The sequence below is a fragment of the Vombatus ursinus genome, unplaced genomic scaffold (assembly GCF_900497805.2).
Source record: "Vombatus ursinus unplaced genomic scaffold, bare-nosed wombat genome assembly UNPS02014801.1, whole genome shotgun sequence".
NCBI classification, from domain to species: domain Eukaryota; kingdom Metazoa; phylum Chordata; class Mammalia; order Diprotodontia; family Vombatidae; genus Vombatus; species Vombatus ursinus.
The window spans coordinates 1,953,187-1,979,347 of record NW_020954579.1 but is presented as its reverse complement, the minus strand read 5'-3'; the positions used below and the strand labels follow the sequence as shown (position 1 = coordinate 1,979,347).

General features: G+C 37.4%; 1 protein-coding gene across 1 annotated transcript in view; it reads right to left on the bottom strand.

The window, feature by feature from the left end:
- The window catches only part of MED1 (mediator complex subunit 1), a 37,099-nt gene extending 13,057 nt beyond the window's left edge, over positions 1–24,042 (bottom strand). Inside the window, exons 1-10 of the mRNA XM_027872724.1 lie at positions 23,930–24,042; positions 13,458–13,564; positions 10,854–10,932; positions 9,707–9,761; positions 9,449–9,581; positions 8,730–8,758; positions 5,839–5,910; positions 4,551–4,625; positions 3,986–4,059; positions 3,519–3,608 (exon numbers count right to left, since the gene is read on the bottom strand). Coding sequence (XP_027728525.1) covers positions 3,519–3,608; positions 3,986–4,059; positions 4,551–4,625; positions 5,839–5,910; positions 8,730–8,758; positions 9,449–9,581; positions 9,707–9,761; positions 10,854–10,932; positions 13,458–13,564; positions 23,930–23,954 — 739 coding nt within the window. The 5' untranslated portion in view covers positions 23,955–24,042. The remainder of the gene's footprint in view (positions 1–3,518; positions 3,609–3,985; positions 4,060–4,550; positions 4,626–5,838; positions 5,911–8,729; positions 8,759–9,448; positions 9,582–9,706; positions 9,762–10,853; positions 10,933–13,457; positions 13,565–23,929) is intronic.
- Positions 24,043–26,161: the final 2,119 nt, after the last annotated feature.

Below are 26,161 nucleotides of genomic sequence, written 5' to 3'. Positions count from 1 at the left end.
GTATATATGTATGCATGTGGGTATATATAAATGTGTGCGTGTGTGGGTGTGCATGTGTTTGTATAGGTATGCATATATGATTTTGTACTATATCTATGGATAGCAGCAGAATGGCAAAGTGGAGAAAATATGATTGGAGTCACAAAAGTTCAGATCCAGCCTCTCTCTTACCTGGCTGTGTAACCCTGAGCAAGGTGCCCTTTAGCCCTTAGGACTTACACCCTGAGCCACTGAGCTGCCTGGGTGGAGAGAGCTCTGATACAAGAATTCTCCATGCTAAGGAAAGCAGACCAGGAATGAGAATTACAGATATTTTGTAGATTTACATCTTTCTGTGAATTTCAAACTTTCTTTCTCCCCAAACAGTGCTCTTTCAGGTCTCAATTTAATTAACATTATACGGGAGTTAAAATTTTTAAAATAGAGTCTTGCTCTCTATAACCTGTTTTACCTGCCTCACAGGGGTGTTATGAAGAAAGCAATTTGTAGAAGTAATTGCCAATGACTGCTATGTTTATTAATTATTATTATTGTCTACAGAATTTAGCTATTAGTAATACCTTTTTCAGCTGAGATACCAAAAGCTATCTTTCTAATCAATCAAGACCCTCAATAAGAAAAACCAGACACGAGAAATAACACAATACAAGGAAGAAATATATATTTATACAAGCCATTATATTCTAGGTTTAATACAAAATCTAAGGAAACAGTAATTAAGGCTAGCTATGAATTCTTCTTTTCAATAATTCCTACCAAGTTACTATAACAGTAAATCGAGCAGCAAAGAAAACAAGATTCAATATGACCTGAAAACATTTCTCAGAAATCCATAAAAAACTTTAACCTTAATAGGTGTAATAAGAAATGATAAAAGGGAAATCTGAACAGACTTTTATGAACTGATGAAGAGGAAAATGAGCAGAACTAGGAGAACAATTTATACAATGACTACAACTTTAAAGATTTTTTTAAAGGAAAACGACTTTGATAAGCCTAAGAACTCGGATCAATGTAGTAACTTGCTTATGCCTGATAATGAACCATACTGCCTACACTTCCTGGGAGAGGTGACAGAACAGAGAGACAGAATAAGACATGTTTTCAGACAAGGCATGTGTGAATCTTTTTCCTTGACTATTCTATAACTCTGAGGGGCTTTGGGGGGTAGGTTGTGATGGTACAGAATTATGAGGGAGAAGAAATAATGATAGTGAAAACAAAACATATGAAGAAAAGAAAAGCACTAACAAAACATTTTTAAAATGAACAAGAGACTTCCAGGTCACATAACCAAAAAGATGGAGGACTACACATTTTCTCTAATCCTCACCACCTCTTAAATCTCTCCAAAATAGGAATCATATGCAAGACATAAATCAATTTTAGTTGTCTCCATGGGCTAAGACAACAAGAATCCTAATGACAGGAGAATTTGATAAACCAACAGCAGAGAAGACTAATTCCACTCATCAACTCCTCCTCTACCACTCACCATACTCTAGCAAGAGGGCTGCTCAAGATGCCTCAAGGACTTTGGACAGAACCCAACTCTACCCTATCACGTTCTTCATAGTAGTAGATAACCAAAAGGCAAAAAGACCGCTCTGGCTAGGCCAGCAGTGAGGCAGCTCTCTGTGCTGTGACAAATCAAAAGACCCCATCCAGCTGGGGTCAATTGTGTCCACACAGAAATGACTTGGGGAAGAGACTGAGGCCTGTGAAACATGATTATGTAGTATGAGTAGAAGTTAAGATGGTTTGGAGGTCCAGCCCCTAAGGTCTGAAAGGTAAAAGTGTCAGACAATGAATGAAAGGGAAATATAAGCAGAAAAAAAGACTGAAATTACTCAAGATCTCAGGTGGAAAAAACACAATTAAAGACCCTGTTTTATCAGTCCTGTTCAGTTCTACAGGACTTTTAGTGACCCCATTTGGGGTTTTCCTAGCAAAGATACTGAAGTGGTTTGCCATTTCCTTCTCCAGGTCATTTTACAGATGAGGAAACTGAGGTAAACAGGTTTAAGTGACTTGCCCAGGTCACACAGCTAGTAAGTGTCTGAGGCCAAATTTGAACTCAGGTCTTCCTTACTTTAAGCCCAGAGCTCTACCTAATGTACCACCTAGCTCCCCAAAGATCCTGAGCATAAGCATATCAAAGCAACAGAGGAGACATTAATAACAGAAGGAAATATAGTCTTCACATCACCTAAGAAGTACAGACTTCTATAAATAAATATTATAAGACAATGGAAAATTAATCAAGACCAATGCAGCAGAGGACCCTGTGGATTTCCAAAATAATATGGAACCAGAGCAGGATGTTCCTTACTGGATTAAAAGAGAAATAAGAATTGTGTAAGCAAAATTTATGGCCTGCTCAGAAAAAATAATTGACATAATAGAAGAACATTGCCTCCATCAAGTCTCACTAAATAATAACTAATAACAATAATGATGGTAGCTAATAACTAGCATTTATATGTGCTAAGTGTCTTACAATTATTATCTCACTTGATCCTCACAACAACTCTGGAAAATAGGTACTATTATTATTCCTATTTAACAGATGAGAAAACTGAGGCAAACAAAGGTTAACTGACTTGCCCAGGGTCATGTAGCTACTAAGTGCCTCAGGCCAAATTTGAATTCAAGTCTTCCTGACAAAAGAGAGAATAATGGATTGGGAATATAAATAAACAGAAGTAAAAGACAACTGAAAAAAAAAAAAAGAGAAAAAAGCAATAATGTTAAAAAAAAAAAAAACCACGATTTCCTTACAAGTAAAACATATTGATCCCAAAGGCAAGATGCATAAAGACAACTTAAGGATTACAGGTATCCCAGGAGAACATAAGTCACAAATGCAAGAAATAATACAAGAAAACTACCCAGAACTTCTGAAAACAGAAAACAAAGGGCCAATAATTCACAAACAGTCTTCAGAGAAAAACACTGTGCTGCAAACTCTAAAAAATAAATGAGAGCAAAAAAGTTCAGAAAGGCACACAGACAAGCAAGTGCAGTGTTGGCACTACCAAGTTAATTTTAATATATACTTTAAAACAATATATAGGTAAGAGGGACTCAAGATTCTGTATATAATACACTTCTGCTTTTGGTAAATGTAAATATTCATGTTTGTTGATGTTTGTCATGTACATAATAAAGAATTAACAATAAAATAAAAAGCAAATAGAAGCCATCAACCACTTCTATAGCATCTCACCTGAATAACACACAATGGTCTCAATTCCTTATTTCTGCATAAGTGCTTTAAGATGAAGCACTTAATATCTGATGGAGTATTGACCTTGGAGTCAAGAAAACATGAGTTCAAATCCTGCCTCTGACACCAAGCTATATAAACATGTGAAAATCACTTAACCTCTCCAAGTCTCAGTTTCCTCATTTGTAAACTGAAGTTGTTCAACCAGATGGCCTCTAAGATCCATTCCACCTCTAAAGCAAAGATACTGATTTATCTATAAACCTTCCTGTAGAAAAGCAAGACTTACCATTATTTTCATGCAAAATGATTGGGGTTGCTGTCTTATCTTCCAATAGATCATAGGGGGAGGCATAGTACTTCAAATTCATCAAGTGACCTATGGAAATTAAAATTAGCTTATGTCTAAATAGAGCTATAATTCAGGTGAATTACTTATAAAGTCATAAAGTCATTCATATCCCTGTGAAAAAAACAATTTCATATACAGTGATTCACTCTCCAAAGTAATTCATGATATTTTATGAAACTATGTTTTATGTCTTATGAACAGTTCTTGAGGCCATGCTTTCCTTAATGCAACAAAAGAAACCACTCTAGGCTTTCTAGTCAAGAATAGAAAGTCAGTATAAATGGACACTGAATTGAAAATCAGTAACTTTCACCTAATGTATATTTTAATAACAAACTTGAGATAAAGTGGCTGGTCACCTAAAGATATCCATTTTTCAAAATAAGCAAAATATAATAACATACCCCCACTCCTTGGGGTGAGATATCCAACACTGCCATGAAGTATCTTGTCTAGGGGACTTGCATTGGTAGCTTTCCTGTAAGACAAAGTTTTACCACAAATGAGCATTAGTTTTCCTTATCCATATTATGGTCTAAGAGTTCCCTTCAACACTAAATCTGTCCTGAACACTTTTAACCATAATTGTACATGGAATAGGTCCAATTTACTATCTAGTCAAGGTAATTAGTTACTTTAACATACAATGCTAATAAGACTCTACATCTGGTCAACATAAGATTTAGAGACTATAGTAGTATTTGTCTAAATGAGGAAGGCCAACCTTGGCAGGGCAAGGTACCACAAAGACTGAGAGCTATGGAATATTAAATGACTATTTAGTGGTTAAAATAACTAAGAGATATAATGCAGGAAAAATCAGGTGTGTGGAATATGGTGATAACCATGCGGCACAGGGTGCTCGCTTAGACAGCACATGTATTACGTAGCTTGGGAATGAGAAGATAATAAAATTTGAGAACCACTGTCCTACATATAAAAAGTGATGTTGGCTTTAGCCAATCTTACCAGTACATAAGTGCCATTTTGGACAGATCTTGTTCTAGGGATTGGAGAGCCAAGTACATTTTAGTCTTTAGTTTGCTGGAAAGAGAATTGGGGGAAAAAAAAGAAGTCAAAATAGCTGTTGGCATGAAATTGTAAACATCAATTTGGAATAATGCAAAAAGTAACTGAAATGTCCATACTCTCTGACCATGAGAACCCACTACTAGATATCTACCCAGAGAAGTTAGTAAGAAAAAGAAAGGTAACATATACACTAAAATGTTTATAGTAGCACTTTTGAAGCAGCAAAGAACTGAAAACAAAATAGATACTCATCAATTGGGGAATGGCTAAACAAGGTGAGACACATTAATTTAATGGATTATTACTGTATTATAAATTGATGAATATGATGAACACAGCAAAATATAGGAATACTTAAATACTCTGAACACAAAGCAAAGTAAGAAAAATGAGGAAAATTATACATTAAGACAACAAACATATGAAAAGAACAGTAAGAATAAAATAGAAAATGAACGCTACAAAATTATATTGACCAAGCTTGGACTGAAAGAAGACATGAGATGGTATCTTCCCTGCTTCTTGGAAGAGTTGGGGGATTATGGGTATAGAACACTGGATGTGAGACATCATTTAGATTTGCTACTGTTGCTGAACTTATTCTCCTTTTTTTCTTTGTTAATAAAGGATTACTCTCTTGAAAGGGGATATGGAAGGAACATTTTAGAAATGCAGATAATATAAAAAGCAAAAGATATCAATAAAATACATTTTACAAAATAAATTGCTTCCATCACTTCAATGTGAAATGGCCAGAATTGGAAGCAAACACTTCTTAAACATCTCAAATGTACTTCAGTTTGATTCACTAAAGTTGATTTTGCAATTTCAGATAAAGGATCCAAGACCAGATGCCAAAGCAGCAAGTTCGTCTGGCAGAATCCTAGATGGGGTAACTCAATGAAACTGACATACTAGTTCCACAATACCTATTCTTCTCTGTTCAATACACTAAAATACTAATGCAATAACAAGCATCACAATCACTCACCCTTCTGCCCTTACAATCAGCTTTACAGATATTGAAATTTAGCTTTAGGAGATTTCTGTTAGCTCTATTTTCAAGATCTCAATATGGATAAAAATAGTAAAATGGATTGGTTCACAGACAATCCTAGTAAATTTCTTAACACAATAATGATAATACATAAACATCTATCAATGACTTACAATGAAACAATATTTTTCTTAACCAAAAAAAGAGGAAAAATTTAAAAGAACATACTTGTCCCCTGGAAGTTTATACAGATTAACAAGGCCTTTGAGATGCTTGGAGAATTCATCAAAATTTTTCTCCCTGTGGGATGAAAATGTTCAGTGAAAACGTGGACCAAAATTAAATTTAACTTAATTAAAATAACAAAGTTCAACAATTTGTTTTCTCCTCTCTCCCTGGCTCTGACTCATTATTACGGTGAAGAAGCTAACAAGAGATCTTGATTGATTCACACTGCAAGGATAATATACTAGTAGGAATATAGGTCACACTTCTCTACCCCCAACTTTACCCCCTAATTTGACATCTATAATACCAAAATGTAGCCTCTAGTTGCACTGTGTGTGCCTCCATGAAAACTATATTCTTTCTCTTCAGACAAATGTGAGAAATTTGTCCTTAAATAATATGCTATGCTGACAGATCACTCTTTTTTGTAAATAAATTCCAGGTGTTAACAGAATACTGATTGAGGCAGCTAGATGGTGCAGTGACTAGAGCACTGAACCTGGAAATGGGAAGACACGAGTTCAAATCCTACCTCAGATACTAGTTCTATGACCCTAGGCAATTCACTTAACCACTGTCTGCCTCAGTTTCCTCATCTGTAAAATTAGGATAATAACAGTATCTACCTCCTAAGACCATTCTGGGCATTAAAGGAGATAATAATCGTAAAGTATTTTGTAAATCTTAAAGAGTTATATAAATGTTATTATTTTTAATATTAATATTAATATTCTTACTATGCTAATGTTAAATCTACTGGAGCTAGGAAATACATTTCGCCCTTTTTCAGTAACATGGCAATAACACAGCTTTCTAATGTTTCAACCAATACATTATGGTTACTTTCATTATTCTGCATCAAAATTTTGCTCGAATTTTTTTTTTAAGGCAATTGGGGTTAAGTGACTTGCCCAGGGTCACAAAGCTATTAAGTGTCAAGTGTTTGGTCTGAGGCCGAATTTGAACTCAGATCCTCCTGACTCCAAGGCCAGTGCTCTATTCACTGCACCACCTAGCTGCCCCTTGAATTATAAAATTAAATTTTACTGATGTCAAAATTCTTTGTTATGATGGATGGCTCTGTGGGAGAGAAGCAGGGGCAGGATCTAAGGGGAATTTAAGTAATGTACAGCTCAGTGTATAGAGCTCTAGGCCTGGAGTCAGGAAAACCTGAGTTCAAATCTGGTCTCAGACACTTACTAGTTGTGTGACCCTGGGCAAGCCACTTAACCTCTGTTTGACTCTGGAGAAGGAAATGGCAAACTACTCAGTACCCTTACCAAGAAAACCCCATGGACACCATCAGTGTGCTATGCTCCACAGGGTCACAGTCAGATGTCTTTTATTTCAATAATACCTAAATTTCCAAATATATCCTATCCCTCCCAATTCCCCTTCCCCAGTAAGACTTTCAAACAATAAGCATTTATTAAGCACCTAATATGTGCTAAAGACCAACTTTAAACAGTCCTTGTTCTCAAGAAGCTTACTTTCTAATGAGACAGATCCATCATATATACAAAATAAATACAACAGTATTCCTTGTAACAAAGGAGGAAAAAGAGTTAAATAAAACCAACCAAAATATCTAATACATATGCTACCACTGCACTGAGATTTACAAAAGCAAAAAATTACAAATTTCTACTTCAGTTTCATATTATTGCAATAGAAGTCAACAGCATACTCTATTCCTTACAGCATTAAGGGACTAAAGGTGTGGAATAGTTCAAATACTCTAAGATTCACCTAACTTGTTGATTAGTTTTTCTTTTGTCCCCCTCTGTTTTTTTTAAATTCTTTATTACTAGGGGCAGCTCACCGAGTAGGGAAGGAAAGAAGGAAAATAAAGGTCATCTAAAAACAAAGAGATTTCATTAAAAAAAAAAGTTTTTTTAATCCAGAGCACAGAAGTAAAGAAAAGGTCTCCTACTTTGTTCATGTTAATATCAAATGGGTATATTCTGATTACATTTCTACCAGAGTCTTTAAGACTTCAAGCTTAAGACTTAAAATTTAATTTATTCTGTTAATATGCTATATTATGTTACTGTCATACATTCCAAGATACATCCAGGTAGGATTCTGAAAGTTCAGATTTTGATGTTAAATATAAAAAATTTTAGAGTTTCTTTCCTCCAAGAACCTTCGAATAGGCAAGCCTAAGTTTGCTTTAAAATCCAAGTGACAGGGCGCAGCTAGGTGGCACAGTGGATAGAGCACCAGCCCTGAAGTCAGGAGGACCTGAGTTCAAATGTGACCCCACACCAAACACTTGACACTTACTAGCTCTGTGACCCTGGGTAAGTCACTTAACCCCAACTGCCTAAAAACTAAAGAAAAAAAATGCTAAAAATAAATTTAAAAAAAAAAATCCAAGTGACAAAGTTGTCTTCCAGTCTATAGGAAGTGTAGTGATCCAAGTGAACACATATATTCTCCACATCACACTCTTGAGCAGGAGTTTCACAACTGGACGGAAGGAGAAAAGTGCCAAGCCAAGGAGGCAGAAGCACTTACACAAGCAGATCTGCCAAAGGGAAAAATTTCTTGCCTTGAGTCTTACAAATAGAGGCAAATAAATGAATTGCGTCAATGACTAACAAAAAAGTATCTTTCTAAAAATGAAAACTTTGGAAGATTTTCTTCGTGTTACTTGGATATTTTCTCTGAATGTTCCATCATTCAGAGATTATGTTCCAGGTACTTTCTTTCTCTCTATGGAGTTCATATGGCTAACTCTGGCCAAGATATAAAAAGGAAAGTAACTTAGAAAGCTGCTATGAAATTTTAAGCAAAGATGCTGAAAACCTACCAAAATTTCAATTTCCTTCAGAGATCAGAACAACATTGTCAATCAGTATCAAGTAATTTAAATATCACTTTCTCACCTCAGTTGTTGCACCAGCTCAGGACAGCTCTGAAAACAAAAAGATTGTTTTCTAAAAATCTAAACACAACATTTTTGAAACACTGAGTTTCTCCCCTTTTTTCCCCAGAACATTTTATAATTAAAACCTTAAAAGAAAACATCCCTTTTTAGTTGATAATCCAATGGGGTTTCTTCAAAATCCAGGCAAATACATAATTAGTTTAAAAAAGGAATAGTGCTCAGTAAATATCCTAGAATCTCTCTTTAGAAGCATCACTGCAGGTTAATATCCACAACACTATGTTTTAACAGGTTATTCTGATATTTTCACTTTACTTTGAATTGAAATTCATATCAGAACTTTTTGTATTAAATTCTATGTAATAACAAGCTATGTAACAGAAAGAAGACAATACTAAAGCAAGTCAATTATTTAGTTCAAGGGATCAATACAGAGTATGAGAAGCTTGTCAAAGAGCTAATTTCTCTTAATGGAAAAATAATCTATGTGCATAATAAGCATGGTAAACTCTAGTATTCATATTTCATAGGAGGTAGAGGAAGGTTTCTTGAAAGGAAAAGAGTATAAGAAAAAGGGCTGGGAACCCTTGATTTATGCAGTGGCTCATTAAATACCTGAACTTAAGTCATTTAAACCCTAAGAATTATCAACAATTCACTTTTAGTTTATCTCGCTGTATAAGTAACAGTTTCCAAAGAAATCTCAGGAACACATACCACGGGATTCTCTCCATGATGAGCTACTTTGACATCAGAAAGATGCCCTGTAGGATCTAACTGCACTTCCACATAGAACATATCTGATGTGATGTAACATTCGGTACCATTGGCACTAAGATGAGAGCCCAGTCTGACAGGAACCAAACAAACAAAAAAAAAAATTATTAAAAGATAAATGAAGAACTCACTCCTCCTACCCCCGAAGTCAACAACAATTTAAAATGTTTCTATGTCTATAGTTAGAAAACTACTTACGCATTCTGTCTTGCTATAGACTCCAAACGGTCAGTCATTGCTGGCAAAGATGTCACTGAAAAAAAGGCAAAAATGAATATTACCAGGAAGGTTCAAAGCCAAGCTAATTAGCACACTATTATGTACTCTTTGGCAGTGGATCATTGTAAGGCATCTAGATGACCCTCCAAAACTTACATCTGTATGCCCATGTGATTGGTAAAACTGATTCTAAATTTTAAGGGATTAGTACCAAGATCTGCAGGAAGGCTAGATTCTAAAGAGAGTTAAAATAAGCAACATCTATTGGAAGAGTGAAAGACTGAACTTCCCCATCCCAACTTTCATCATTCAAGGATAGCTATGTTTTAACTGAAAGAGTCCAAATTTTTTTTATGATAGTATTAAAAAATTAGGAGCAACATCAATCACACATAGGAACAATAAACAGCTCAGAACATCCAGTCTTATTGGTGACAAGTCACAACAAAAAAACTGCAGTTGTCTGAGAGTAAACAGTATAATAGTTGTCAAAATGATTATGTGAATTCATTTTAAATCTTTTGATCACTTTCCTAAAAACATTCTCCATTAACAATGCAAAAATATTTTCAATGAAACAGTGTTTGTTTACTTCTAAAGTAACTAATTATTCATTATAAAGAGAACACAAAGGCCTAGTACCCATGTTTAACTGTCATCACTTGTCTTTTAAGTCTCTGTCATTAAAAATGAGGACTAAAAGGAGAGCTTACAGCATTGAAGAAGTTTTTCACATATAATTGTCACTAGGTTTAGTAACAGTAGAGGTAAATACCTACAAATCAAAAATCATATGAATTTGTAGTTTCAGTGTTAAGTACAATAAGAAGTTGACTTTAGAACGCTTTAGGAATTACAAAGTGCTTTTACATATGTTATTTCATTTAGGCCTCACAATAAGAGATAGATAAGATAGGTCCTACACTAAAAGCATTAGCCCTGATTGACAGATGAGGAAATTGAGGCTTAAGTAGGTGAAAATAATTCGTCCAAGGTCACCAAGCCAAAAAGTATCAGAGGTAGGATTCGGACCCAGGTTTTTTTCTAATTTCAAAGTACAAAGCTCTTTCTTCTATGCCATATTGTCTCTCCTATGTATAATATCTGAGACTGAGGCAAGACAAACCTTTGAGTGCCTTCTGCAAGGTCTCCAAACAGCTGACCAAATACTGGTGACCACCAGTACTCATCACAACCCGCTTTTCCTATGTAGAGGGAAAAGAGAATAAATATTGAATTAATCTTACTGGTAACCACTGAATTACAGCAGAATCTCACTATCATAAGAATAACTGACATTTATAAAAGACTTCGTAGACATTATCTCACCAGATACCACAGGTATTATACTTCCCATTTTACAAATGAGGAAGCAGAGGCTCAGCAAGATAAAAAGACTTTGCCAAGGTAACAAAAAGTCAGGAGGATTATTAGGCCCCATGTTCCTTCTGACTCCCAGTCCAGAGTTCTCTCCTCAGTATTAATCTGCTTTTCCCTCATGCCTAAATGGGGTTATTACCTTCTCTCTGCCCAAAACCTTTCAGGATAACCAACTGCCTGCTGACAAAGTTCAAGCTCTTTAGTTTGGCCCATGAAGGAATCCACAAACTAGTATCATCCCAGCTTTCTTCCTCTCCTAACATTCTCTTCTATGTACTTTTATGCTCCAACCAAACTGGACTCTTCACCATTCCTTGTACAGACTCTCTGCTTTTCTACTTTCGTGCCTATGCTTACATTGTTCCCTATAATTCCCTAACTCATATAACCCTCCTGCTGAATTCTTGATCATTCTCTGAAGCCCCATTCAAATGTTCTATTCTCAGAGAAGCCTTGCTGATTCCTCAATCAGTAATGACCATCTTTCTCCTCAAATGCCACAAAATATTTTCCTTGTATTGTTTTTATTCATTTATACCTCTACTAGGTATTATTATACCTCTTATATACCTATTACACCTCTACTATATATTATTTATACCTCTACTAGGAAAGGTAGCATGGCATAATGGATAAAAAGTAGGCCTCAAAGCCAGGAAGACCTAGGTTCTGATACCACCTCAAACACATAACGTCATTTAACCTCTCCATGCTCAAAGTGAGAGATGTGGCTCCCCGAAATAGGTGAAATAATAATTGGGAAATATTGAACAAAATAAATGAAAATATAACATAATGTTAATTTGTGTTTTCTAAATCAATATGTAGCTGCAAGGATCCTTGTATTTGAGTTTGACACCATTATTCTAGGTAACTGACTAAGACTATAAATAGCAGATAAGGTGCCCACCTCCATTAGTAAAGAAAGTTGCCTATTTGGACATTCCCTATACCAGTGAAATCACAAGACCAGTCCCTATTCAATATTTCGCTACTAGACTGTAACCTACATGGAGTCAGGAAATATGCCTTAATCTAAACATGGTATTAACTCTAAAGGCTTAGTATAATATTAGCACACATAGTATTATTGAATACTTTTAAAATTGACTTGAAAGGCCTATCAAACACACTTTGCATGATGACAATAATAACAAATGACATTTATACTGAACTGTGAGTCTAACAAAGTGCTCAATATACATTACTCACTAGAATCTCATTGCACCTCTATCAGACTGGTAACACAGATAAGAATATACCAATTTTTAAAATTAAGAAATTAAGATTGAGGGGTTAAAAGAAACACAGGTAGTGCCTAAGGAAGGATTCAAACCCAAATCTTCCTGCCTCCAAGTCTAGCACTGTGAAAAAGAAACTTTGCCTTTCTGGCAAATAAACCATCCTTTATTACAGAAACAAAGATGGTGGTCTACAGTTTACCCAAGATGGTCTGAGACCCCAAATAACAAGATTCACAGTTATTTACAGGTCTCTTGATTCATGCATGGCGCAGCAAGTCCTCTTGAAAATGATTCATGTATGAAACAAGATTACATTTTGCAGGCTAACTATGTTCTTTCCATGATGTCTCAATTAGCTTTTTACAGGGCTTTCTTACTTCATCAAGCCCCTTTACACTTCATTTTTTTAATATAAAGATTAACATATAGGCATGATTATTATGGTCACATACTTAAGATACAAACTTTATAATGGTTATAGTCACACTCCTAAGGTTAGCTAACACACGTATTCACCTAGGACTACATCATAGTTTCAGTTACACAGGTTTTCACCCAGGACTACACTCTACTATAAATCACATAATTACTTTTTATTCTGTTAAAATGATTGTAGCTGATAAATGATTAGCAAAGTAAAGCACTCAAGGCACCCATCACTGATCTTTCCTGTTAACAGCACTAAATCTATATCAATGTCTTAACTTATAAGAGCTTGAATTTTTTTTTTTTTAGGTAATTGGGGTTAAGTGACTTGCCCAGGGTCACACAGCTAGTAAGTATCAAGTGTTTGGTCTGAGGCCGGATTTGAACTAAGGTCCTCCTGACTTCAGGGCCAGTGCTTTATCCACTGCGCCACCTAGCTGCCCCGGATCTTGAATTTTTTTAAACATCACTAATTGAATTTCATAGTCATCTCATAGGTGGATCTCTAAAGTTGACAGCAACAATATAAAGACTATATACCGTAATAAATTACAAGAAAAAGAAACTTTAGAATGGAATTCATGAAGATATACCAGTTTGAATACATCCATGACTTTTGCAAGTAATCTGTTAAAGCACCTTTCAGAAAACACTTTGCCCCAGATTCTCATCACCCTTACCGTAACTTGACGAATGAGCTTAAAGGTTTCACTCCAAGGTCTGTTTTGGTTAAATTTTGCATGGAGTCTTTCCAAAAGGGAACTCATCTTAGTCAGTTTCTCAGCCTCTAAAATATAAACAAAGATATATCATTAGGAAATCTTATTTATACCATGACCTACTATTCTGTTTTCTTGCAAAATATTTATAGTTATGCTCAAATATTACTGCCTCAGTCAACAATATCTCGATACTAGATTATAAGCAAACCCAACTAAAATGCCCTTTGGCCAATTGCCTAACATGCTATAATTAGATGGATACACTAAAACTGGACCTTATAAAATTTCACCTAACAACATTATTTTTGTGGGATCAAATAAAATCAATAGAAAGGATATGTCACATTAGATGAACCTCAGAAAGAGTATTTAAAATAAATATATCTAATGACACAAAGACACATAAACTAATGACCATAACTAAGGAAGCTATAGCTGAACTGCATTCTGTCCAACCAAGTAAAGAGAGAATAATGAAGGCTATCTCTATTTCATATTATTAAGACTTGTAAATAGTTTGGTGACTGGACATTTACATCAGTTCTGAGGAACCTCTTGCAGCAAATTTATGTCATAAATTTGAATATGGCCTTCATCTAGTTAGAATTTGGGCACAATTCAAAAACATTTATAACGTACCTACAAAGTGCAGAGTACTGTTCTAGGCCCTCAAGGAGATTTAACCCAGTTCCTGCCTCACAAAACACACAATCTAGAAAAGGAATAAGATAAACACATAACCATAATATGTTATATGATTACATTAGAAAACCACAAATGTGCTACGTGAGACACCAAAGGGATGATTGTTCCCAATCAGATGGAAGAAATTTAAGATATCAGGGCTCAGAACCTGGAGAACAATTTGTACAATAACCACAATATTATAAAGACAAACAACTGTGAAAAGCTTAAGAATTCTTATTAACAAAATGACCAATCACAACTCAAGAGGGCTCACAATGAAACATCCTGCTCACCTCCTGAGAGAGATGATGAATTCAATATAAACTGAAACATATTTTTTGGATATATGGCCAGTGCAAGAATTTGTTTTGCTTGACTATACATGTCTGTAATAGAGACTAGTGGGGTGGGGTAGGAGGGGAGAAGAAGATGAGATGTGTAGGTTTGGGTTTTTCGGGGGGGGGTTTTCTCAGTGGGGTGGGAGGGCACAACAAAAGGAAGTGGGAAGGAAAGAAGGCAGATTTTCCTTTGAAAATAAAATAAAATTTAATTTTTTAAAACGGCATATCAGAGAAGTAAAGCCTTCATGGAAGTAGCAGCATGAGTTGGAGTTTAAACACTACTCAAGTACCACATCACACCTATCAGATTGGCTAACATGACAAAACAGGACAATAATAAATGCTGGAGAAGATGTGGGAAAATTGGAACACTAATGCACTGTTGGTGGAGTTGTGGAATGATCCAACCATTTTGGAGAGCAATTTGGAACTATGCCCAAAGGGCTATAAATTGTACACACCCTTTGACCCAGCAATACCACTTCTAGGTCTGTACACCAAAGAGATCATAAAAAAGGGAAAAGGACCCACATGTACAAAAATATTTATAGCAACTCTTTTTGTGATGGCTAAGAATTAGAAATCGAAGGGATGCCCATCAATTGGGCAATGGCTGAACAAGGTTGTGGTAAATGAATGTAATGGAATACTATTGTGCTATAAGAAATGATGAGCAAGCAGACTTCAAAAAAACCTGGAAAGACTTCCATGAACTAATGCAGAATGAAATGAGCAGAACCAGGAGAACAATGTACATAATAACAGCCACACTGTGTGATGACTGACTTTGATAGACATGGCTCTTCACAGCAATGCAAGAATCTAAGACAACTCCAAAAGATTCACGATGGAAATTGCTATCCACACCCAGAGAAAGAACTATGGAGTCTGAATACAGATGGAAACATACTATTTGTTCTCCTTTTCCTTTGTTGTTTTGTTTTATTGCTTCATTCTCGTGGCTCCCCCATTAGTTCTAATTGTTCTTTACATCATGACTAATGGGAAATTATACTTAATATGAATGTATAAGTAGAGCTTATATCAGATTGCATGCCATCTTGGGAGGGAGTAGTGGGGAGGGTAGAGAAAATTTAAAACTCAAAATCTTACGGAAGTGAATGTTGAAAAATAAAGATAAATTAATTATCAAAAAAAAAAAAAGACTACTCAAGAGGTGGTCAAGAAAGTGGGAGAGGAAATACCATGAACAGGATATAGTAGTAGCAGACAACAAAGTACAGGGAATGTTCAAGGCACGATCAACAATCCAGTTTGGCTAGAGCGGAAGACTTAGTATAAGAAAAGGTTTAAAAAGCAGAGTGCCTACTGAAGATTTCTGTGTAGTTACATAACCAAATCTGCACATAAAAAAAAACCACACACTTTGGTAGCCTGTAACACAGAGGTAGCAATAGGAAAAGGGGAAAGTATGAATGCCAGAAATGTTTTAGTGTAAAATCAACAGCACTTGGTAATTGATTATATATAAGGGGTGAGGGAAAGGTAACTGTCAACTGTCAACAAACATTTATAAAAGGCCTATTATACAAAAAGCATCATCTTAAACGCTGAGAATACACAAAGACTATAGCCATTGCCCTCAAGAAGCTTACACCTTACTGGAGGGATATAACAACCCAAATAAGCACAAGATACTTACTTTAAGCAAAGAAAGGAAGGAAGTAAGAAAAGAATATTTCTCCTAGGAACAAGAATTTCCAGACTAGAAGAGGAAGATCATGAAGGCAAGGAATTCCAGAGTTACAGCTAACTAACGGGGCAAAGGTGGGGTTGGAGGCAAGGGAAGCAACAGTAAGAGAGATGCACAGTGGAGAATGAAAAAGGATCAAGCAACCAGAGGTCAGAATGAGGAAATGAGTAGCTGTGTTATCTACTTTAGAGAAGAAATATGGTGGTATAGTGTTAAGAGTATAAGACTCAGAGTTAAAAGAAAACTAGATTTGCATATGGGGTTCCAACACCTACTAGTTATTTGAGCAACTCATTTAATCTCATAGAGCCTCATTTTCCTCATCTGAAAAGTAGAGATGATAATACTTGCAATAGCAAGCAGAGCGGTACAGTGAAAAGAGCATTGGCTCTAGAATCAGAGAACCTCACTCAAATCCCACCTCAGATGTTTACTACCTGTTTTGGGCAAGTCATTTAACTTCACTAGGCTTCAGTTTACTCATCTGTAAAATGAGGAGGCCAATACCCCTTCCAGCTCAAAATTTATGATTCTATGAACACTCGCCTCAAAGTAGTGGTGTAAATAAAATGTTCTGTCAACTTCAAAGCCCTATATAAATGCAACATTTTATTATTCAACAAATATTTATTATGTACCTACTATGTACAAGATATTGAGGCTACAAAAACAAAATAATTGCTGCCTTCTGCAGAGGAGAGAATATTCAAATACAATATGTATGCAGATAGGTAAATTTAAGATCATTAAAGGAGGGAGAAAGCACTAAGAACTCAGTAGGTCAAGCAAACAGACTTCAACGAAAAGGTGAGCCCTCAGTTGAGCTTTGAAGAATATACATTCCTGCCATGGGGGGCAGTCTATTTAATGGCACAGAGACAGAATATAGATATGAGGGAATAGCTAGTAGGCCAGTTTGACAGAAACCCAAAGTACGTGAAGGGAAATAAAATGCAAAGGTAGGAGCCTAATTGTAGTGGGCTTTAAATGCCAGGCTAAAGAGTTTGTATTTTATCTCTAAGGCATAAGTAGCCACTGAAGACTTTTAAGCAGAGGAATGGCAAATTCAGACAGGTGGCCTGAGAAAATTATTTTGGCAACTACAATATGGAGAGAGAAAAAAGCAGAAGCAGGTAGACTTTTTACAGTATTTTGGGATGCTATTACAAAAATCCAGATAAGAACCAGGTCTGAACTAGAGTGGTAGCAGTTTTAGTGGAGTTAATAGGGCAGATGCGATGCTACAGAGATAAAATTGATAAGTCTTGGCAATTGATTAGCTATAGAGGCAGTACAGGACAGGGACAGAGAGAGAAGTCAAGAATGATTATGAGGTTTTGAACCTAAGTAATGGTACAACTGTGATGCTTTCAACAGAAACAGGACCATCAGAAAGCAGTGGGGGAATGTGGGGAGGAGGCAGGGAAGATAAGTTGTACTAAACACATTAAGTTTGAAATACCCATGGGACATCCAGATGGAAATGTCCAACAATAGTCAGCAATGCAGGACTGTAATTCAAGAGAAAGAAAGAAAATAACATCTTTACTTTCCCTTATTGTATTATACAAAATTTGATTTTATTGTTAGATTATCTTAACTTAAAAGGCTTATGATGAAAAATTTCGGATAAGGAGAAATATATTTTTAACGAGTCTTTTTAATTCTCTTATGGTTGTGTTAGCCAACAGTCAACAAGCATTCATTAAGCATCTACCATGTGCCAAGCACTGACCGTGGGAAGTTCTGGAGACACAAGAAAAGGCAAAAAACAGTCCTTGCCTCAAGAACTCACAATCTAATAGGGAGACAATATGCAAACAATTATGTACAAATAAGATAGATAAAGGATAAATTAGGAACAGTCTCAGAGTCAAGGCACTAAAATTAAGGAGAACTGATAAAGGCTTCTTACAGAGAGCTTCTTGGCTATTTTCTACTAAGTCTTGGTACACACTGATTTTTGGCCAAGGGAGAGACATGGTCATACTCACGTCTTAGAAGTATTCATATAGCAGTTACGTGCAAGATGGAGTGGTGAGAGGAGAAACCAGAAACCAGAAAAAAAACAGAGGCTACTGCAACAGCCCAGATGAAAGGAGAGGAATATTTGACCTAGAGTAGTAGCCTTGTAGGTGAAGAAGAGATAGATAGGAAAGATACAGTCAAGCTACTAGGAATGAAGGGTGAAAAGGGAATGTTGTTGCCAGAGTTCAATTTTATATGGATCACTTTTGAAAGTATTATTCTCAATATAACAGAATCTGTTGAGATGTTTCTTGAAATTCATACAAACTAAAGAAAACTGGATGGCAGAGATAATCAGAAGTTCAGTTAAGATGATGGACCAAAAGATAGGAGCAAAAAGAAATCATTACCAAGTATAACTCCTACATAGAATGTTAATTCACCTTATTTCCTACTTTCTAAACTATTCAGGCTCTACTCCAGCATGCTAGTATTCCACACTTATTTCACCCATTTCCAAGTTGGAGACCCTACACTTATTCCCTCTCATCAGAAAAAGCCTATTTCTTCTTTTCCACCTAAAATACCTCTTCTTTGCCTGGTCTGCCAAAATAACTAGTATTAGATTATGCTTTCATATAGATGGAGACCTGAAATTCGTGCCCTCAGCTGAAAAGTTTCCTGAATACTAATGAAAATTTTCAGTCTCCTGTATCCCTAGAGTGATCTCATCCACTATTACATCCCAGACCAACCTTCCTCCTCATACAGCCTCCACCAGCTCCAGCTCCACCTGGCTGCTGATTACCTTAATCTGTACATCTAACCAAGACCTCAAATTCAACATATGCAAAACTAAACTCATCATTTTTCCCCCCTCCCCAAACCTCCAAATCTCCCTAACTTCTCTATTTCTATTGACAGCACCACCTTTTCCTCCTAGTATGCCAGATTGGGGTCATCTTTGATTTTTCTCTTTCCCTCATCTGCTATATATCCAGTTAGTTGCCAAGACATGTCATTTCTATTTCCACAGTCTTCCTCATCAGGGTATTTTTCTCTTCCCTGACTATAGCTACCTAAGTTCAGGCCCCAAACTCTATTCACTTAAATGATCAAAAATGGATCCTAATTTCTTGCTTCCAAACTATTTAATGTCCAATCTAGTCTCCACACTAATAACCAAATAATTTTCCCAACACACCTCCATGATCATATTATACCTTGTACTTAAAAGCCTTCAGTGGCCTTCCAAATAAAATGTGAACTACAATAACATAAACAAATGATACTAAAAAGGTGAATGATAGGTACATGTAATGATGAATTTTATCCCCAGAGAAAAGACAAAGATACATATTTCCTTCCTTTTGTTAGGGGGACTATTGCTGCTAAATGCTGTATATGCAATTGGATTTGGGGTCTATTTTGGTTTAATTGTTTTTGTTACAAGGGAGGACTCCCTGGGTGGTAGAAGAAAGAGAATATATGTTGCAATAATATATTACAAATGCAAAACCAAAAAGTATCATAAACACATTTCTAATCAAGCATAAACTCCTGACCCTGATGTTAAAGAACTTTCACAATCTAGCATTGCTTACTTGTCCATTATCATCTGATGTACGGGTCATATGGCTTATCCTGCTATCTATCCTAGCCCAAACAAGTGACAAGAAGACACTCTGACCTCCCTTATTCTTCAAGATCCTCAATTCTTCATTCTCAAGTTGGCCGCCCAGATACTCTATACATTTGGAAACTATTTAGGTAGGTTATCTGTGCTAGCTACTTCACAGGGTTACTGAGAGAAAAGTGCCTTCTTAAGTATTAAAGCACTTCAGTAATGTTAGCTAATACTGTCAGCATGATTTTTCACAAATTTCATATTCCACTATGCCCAAAGGGCTACAAAAACGTGCATACCCTTTGACCCTGCAATAGCCCTTCGAGGGCTATTTCCCAAAGAGATCATAAAAAAGGGAAAAGGACCCATATGTACAAATATTTATAGCAGCTCTTTTTGTGGTAGCAAAGAATTGGAAGTTGAGGGGACACCCATCAACTGGGAAATGGCTGAACAAGCTGTGGTATATGAATGTAATGGAATACTATTGTGCTATAAGAAATGATGAGTAGGCAGACTTCAGAAAAACCTGGAAAGACTTGTATGGACTGATGCTGAGTGAAGTGAGCAGAATCAGGAGAACATTGTACACAGTAACAGCCACGTTGTGCTATGACTAATTTTAATAGACTTAGCTCTTTTTAGCAATGCAAGGATCTAAGACATCTCTAAAAGTCTCATGCTGGAAAATGCTATACACATCCAGAAAAAGAACTATGGAGTTTGAATGCAGATTGAAGCATACTATTTGTTCTTTTTTTTTCTTTTGTTTTGTTTCTTCTTTCTTGTGGTTCCTCTTATTTGTTCTAATTCTTCTTTACAACATGACTAATGTGAAAATATGTTTAACAGGAATGTATATGTAAAGCCTATATCAGATTGCACACCATCTTGGGGATGGAGGTGGGGAGGGAAGGGGAGAAAATTTACAACTCAAAAGCTTATGGAAGTGATTGTTGAAACTAAAAATAAATTAATTTTTTAAAAAAATTTCATATTCCAGTCAAACTAAACTACTTTTTATCTCCCATTCTACATTCTCCACCTTGCACTCTCCCGTTCTCATACTTTAGTCCATGCCATTCCCTATACCTGGAATTAATTTGTCCCAGCATCAGTCTTAAGGAACTCAGTTGCCAGCTCTCATATGGTGCTTTCTCTGCTCTCTCTCCCTACTTCTGAGTGAAAGTGAACACCCCTTAAAATTTCTTCTCACACTTTGCCTGGGTCTCTATTTTACATTTATTGTCCAAAACAGAACTCATGGGGCAGCTAGGTGGCGCAGTGGATAAAGCTCTGACCTTGGAGTCAGGAGGACCTGAGTTCAAATGTGACCTCAAACACTTGACATTTACTAGCTGTGTGACCCTGGACAAGTCACTTAACCCCAATTGCCTCACCAAAAAGCAAAAACAAACCAAAAAAAACCCTGCACATTCAAAATAGAACTCATTATCTTCTCCCCTAACAAACTCATCCTCCCCCCTTCTCCCAGCTTCCCTATTTCTGTCAAGAGCACCATAATTCCTCTATAATAATCAATTTCCAAAACTTGGTATCATCCTTGATTCTGTTCTCTTTCAAACTTCATATTAAGACAGCTGCCACATCTTCTCAATTTTGCTTTGATTTTCCCCATCTGTCCTCTTCTCTCCACTTATTCCAAATCAGCTCCTTGAGAATATCAAGTGTCAATTTTGCCTTTAAATCCCTAGTATTTAACATAGTGCCTGGCACATTGTAAGCACTTAATAAATGCCTGCTGATTGACAGAGTCAGGCTCTCCTATCTCTAATTTGGACTACTTCAATAGACTAACTTGTCTTCCTATTTTCAATCTCTCCTCTCTCCAATCCACCCTCTAAAGAGCTACCAAATTAACAGTTCAAAAGCACAAGTCTGATCATGTCACATTCCTGCTCAAGGTTCAATGGCTCCCTATTGTCTCTAGGACCTTTAATGCCCTTCAATCTGTCTTCAGCATATTTTATCAGACTGTCACAATAATCCTCTTCACACATTGTACAGGATATTGACACTCCTCCCCTCTCTATGTCTGGAATGTTCTCCTTTCTTAATGTTGCTTCTTGGAATCTCTTGCTCCTTTCAAAACTCAGCTCAAGTGCCACCTCTGTACATGAGGCTATGCTGATTTCCTGTTCCCCTCCCTCCACAAGTCATTATTTTGTATATATTTCGCATTTATTTGTCTGTGTTTGTGTGTGTGTATACACTCGTATGTTTGTATATATGTGTATATACAGTTTCTCCCAGTACAATAACTTATTTTGTCTCTGTATACGAAGTACTCAACACATTGCCTTTATAAAAATTATGTTTTTAAGGAATACTTGTGGAATTGAATCTCACTAGACTTGGCCTTTCCCCTCATTAAACTGTAAAGGGTCTGTGTCATCTCTCAAGAAGCACTGAGAAATCATGGATGGAGTACTGGATTTCAGTAAGACCTGTGCTCAAATCCAGCTCAGATACTAGCTATGTAAAGGCAACCAAGTCACTTAATCTCTTTGACCCTCAGTTTCTTCATCTGTAAAGGGATAGGGACTGGACCAGTGACCTCATTGGTAGAGGGAACTCCCAATTGGGAAAACTCCCTCTACCAATTCAAGTTAGTACACCTTCTCTGCAACTTGTGGCTGCCTGGAGCACTAAGATGAAGTGATTTGCTCAGTCACACAGTCAATATGTGTAAGAGATGGGACTTGAATCCAGGTCTTTCTGGTTTTGAGTCCAGCTTTCTATCCTATAAGCCATATGTTTCTTTAAAAGGAAGATAATAATAGCATCTACATTACATAGTTTTGAGAAGGATACGCTATTTTTAAATGGTTTTGTTTTGAGAGAATGTACCTTGTAATTCGATCTAACAGGCATTTATCAATCACCACAGCGCTAAATACTTAGGAAGACCAAAGGAAACCAAGACTAAACAGAAACAATCCTTACTCTCAAGGAGCTTATTTTCTACTATTGGGAAACAACACAAGTAAATGCAAAACAACACAAAGTAATGAAGGAAAGCACTGATAACTAGGGAAATAAGGAATATGGGGGGGATCGGGAAGTGGGAGGAAGAATGTCATGGGAGGGAGAAGAGCAGGAGGAAAAACGTCATTGGGGGAGGGAAAAGTAGGAGGAGGAGTGTCATCAGGATATTTGTTTGAAAGTATCCACTGTGTCAAAACAAAGTCAAATAACAATAGGCAGCTAGATGTCATAGTGGATGAAGCACTGAAATCTGGAGTCAGGAAAACCCGAGTAAGTTCAAATCCTACCTCGCTAAGCTGGATAACCCTGGACAAATCAATTTCCCTCAGCTTCAGTTTCCTCTTCCATAAAATGGAGATAATTAACAGAATCTACCTCACAGAACTGTTGTGAGGATAAAATGAGAAAACCTATGTATATAAGCTTTACAAACATCAATACACTATATAAATGCTAGCGTCAAGGCAGCCAAATGGTGCAGTGGATAGAGCACTGAACCTGTTGCCCAGAAGGACTTAAGTTCAAATCCAGCCTCAGCCACTTACTAGCTCTCTGTGACTCTGAGCAAACCATCTTAAGTGTCTGCCTCAGTTTTCTGGTCAGAAAAATGGGGATAATAACCACCTACCTCCCAGGGTTGTTGTGAAGATAAAAATTAGATAAAGTTTGTAAAGTGCTCTGCAAACTCTAAAGCGCTATTATTCATGCTACTTAATATACTTTTTCCAAAAACAAGCAACGAATCCCATACTCGATCTGAAAACTGCTCGTGCTACAAGCTAGCCTCTTTATCGGCACAGCCGTTTCTACTTCTGCAGTTGTTTGTGGGTTTCTGGCATGTGTCTGTTAATTCTTGTATATCCGCATGTAAACAATGATTTTACTCGAGCTTCCCAGGTAGAGGCGAAACCAGAGCAGAGGGTCCTTGAGGCCACACATGCCCAACCACTCCCCTCCCGACCCCCTCGCCTGACCATCGGCAGCAGCGCGGACGGCGTCTCCTCCCGTATCCTGCCCTCCACGAACCGCAGGGGCTCTGCCAACCTGCGGGAGGCCCACCCTTCCCTCGGCCTCCAGCACTAACCTTCTGCCTCCCCCTGAGCCTTCATCCCGGAGGCGGGGAGGGAGGGCCTTCGCCCGCCACACAACGGGAGACACCCTTCCCCACCCACCAGCGGGGGGCCGAGCCGCCTCAGGCTTCCCGGGGCGCCGGGCTCCGGGGCCGCCCGCTCCGCCCCCCGCCCCCGGGGAGGCTCAGTCCGAAGCGCCCGGCGGCAAAAGTTGAAGGGTGCCCGCGGCCGCCGCCATCTTCCCCAACGGACCCTCCCCAAGGCTCGCGAGAGCAGCGGGGAGCCGGCGCAGGGCGTGCGTACCTACGTATGTTTGCGTGCCAGGTGCCGAAGGAGCATGCACGCAAGGCTTGCGGAAAGTGGCTCGCGAGATTTCGCCGAGTTCTTCCTCTTTCTTCGCGAATGTGGGATGCTGGCGTTTGCCACTGACTTTGGTAGTCGAGTGTCCTGGGGTTGACAGTACTATGAATTTGGAGAAGTAAGCGCTTGCAGAAATAGTTTTTCCAGTTTAGGCAACCAAAAAATTTACCGTCTAAAGCCTTTTGTTCCTAGCTGAGAAAAGGTCAGAGAAAGGCTCACTCCCCTGTCATCACTATCATCACAGCTCCTAGTTCCTTAGGGCTTGGAGGTTGCAAAGAATTCTTCGTGATTTATAACAAGTGCAGCAACCTTGTGAGGTAGGTAGTGACTGCTGTGGTGCACTCCACTTTACAGATAAGCGAACTCGGTTCTAGAGAGGTGAACTTCAGAGGATAGGATTTTAGGGTTTGGAGGGACTTCTGTGGTAATTTAGTCCAACGCCTTGGCGTTTCAAAAAAAAAAAAACAGATCTAGAGAGGAAGAGTAACAGCAATCAGCCAGCAAAATTAAGCTCATCCTAAGTGCAAGACCCTGTGCTAGGGACTGGAGGGTGCAAGTGCAAGAATGACTTAGCCTTTGCCCTCAAAGAACTAAAATTCTAGTAATGTTTGACTTGCCTGAGGTCACGCAGGTAATAAAGAGCAAAGTTGGGCTTTGAAACCAGGTTCTAACTCCAGACTACTGCTTTTTGACTTTTCCACCACACAATGCCGTATCCAAAGGACTTGAATGCAAATCGTTAGCTATAAGATATAAATTTATATGTTATAAGCCCAGTAGAGTTTTCATTACATAAAGAAAATACCCCCATTTTTCATGGTCACCCAAAAGCCTTAGGTTAGGAATAACCACTTCTATCTCCAGCTTCACTATTCTGATATGAAAATGTATTCGAATTAAAAAAGCGCTTTCCATTAAGAAAGCATCAGTCCATGCATCAATACCCTGTGTACAAGTGCTTTTTAAGCAATGTTAGAACCCAGAGGAAATCACGAAAGAGGTTGGGCCACTCTGCAGGCAGTTAGGAGGGTGATAATGGATATTAAAACTCAATTCTTTATTTTGTTTTCCTTCCTAAGGACAATCTGACAGGGAAGTTTCATGATTTTTCCATAGGCAAAGAAATTTACCAGTCTGGAGATAATTTTTCTTGGTGGGAAAAAACAAGCAAAACAAAAGTTGAATATGAAAGCCATTAAGCGAAAATAGTTGAAAGGAAACAAACTCAAATGAGAAGAAAGAAGCTAATCGGCCTCTGTGAGTCACCAGGTTTAAAAAAATCTGAAGAGGGATTATACTTGTTTTGTTTGGCCACCGGAAGCAGAAATAAGAAAATTGTATAAAAATAACAGAGGCAGATTTTAGGCAACTCTTCAAAAGTAGAATGGGTATGGCAACTAGGTGGTACTGTGGATAGAGCACAGCCCTATAGTAAGGAGGACCTGAATTCACACACTTACTAGCTCTATGTCCCTGGGCAAGTCACTTTAACCCAAATTACCTTAAAAAAAAAAAAGTGGAATGAGTTGCTTCAGTTTGTAGTAAGTTCACAGACTTTGAGAGTTGTAAAGGACCTCAATGGCTAACTGGTCCAACCAATACACTAAAATAATCCCTACTCTTCACATACCAGACAATTTATTGAAGACCTCCAAGGAAAAAGAACCTACTACCTCTCAAAAACAGTTCGTTCTACTATTAGATACTTCAAATTGTTAGGAAATTTTTCCTGACATCAAGCCTAAATATGCCCCATTGCAACTTCTACCCATTGTGCCTGCCTGGGTGGGAGGTAGGGTGGAATGAGTATAATCTCTCCTCCACATGATAATCCTTCAAATTTTTTAAGGTAGCATTCCAGTCCTCACGTACCCTCTTACCCCTAC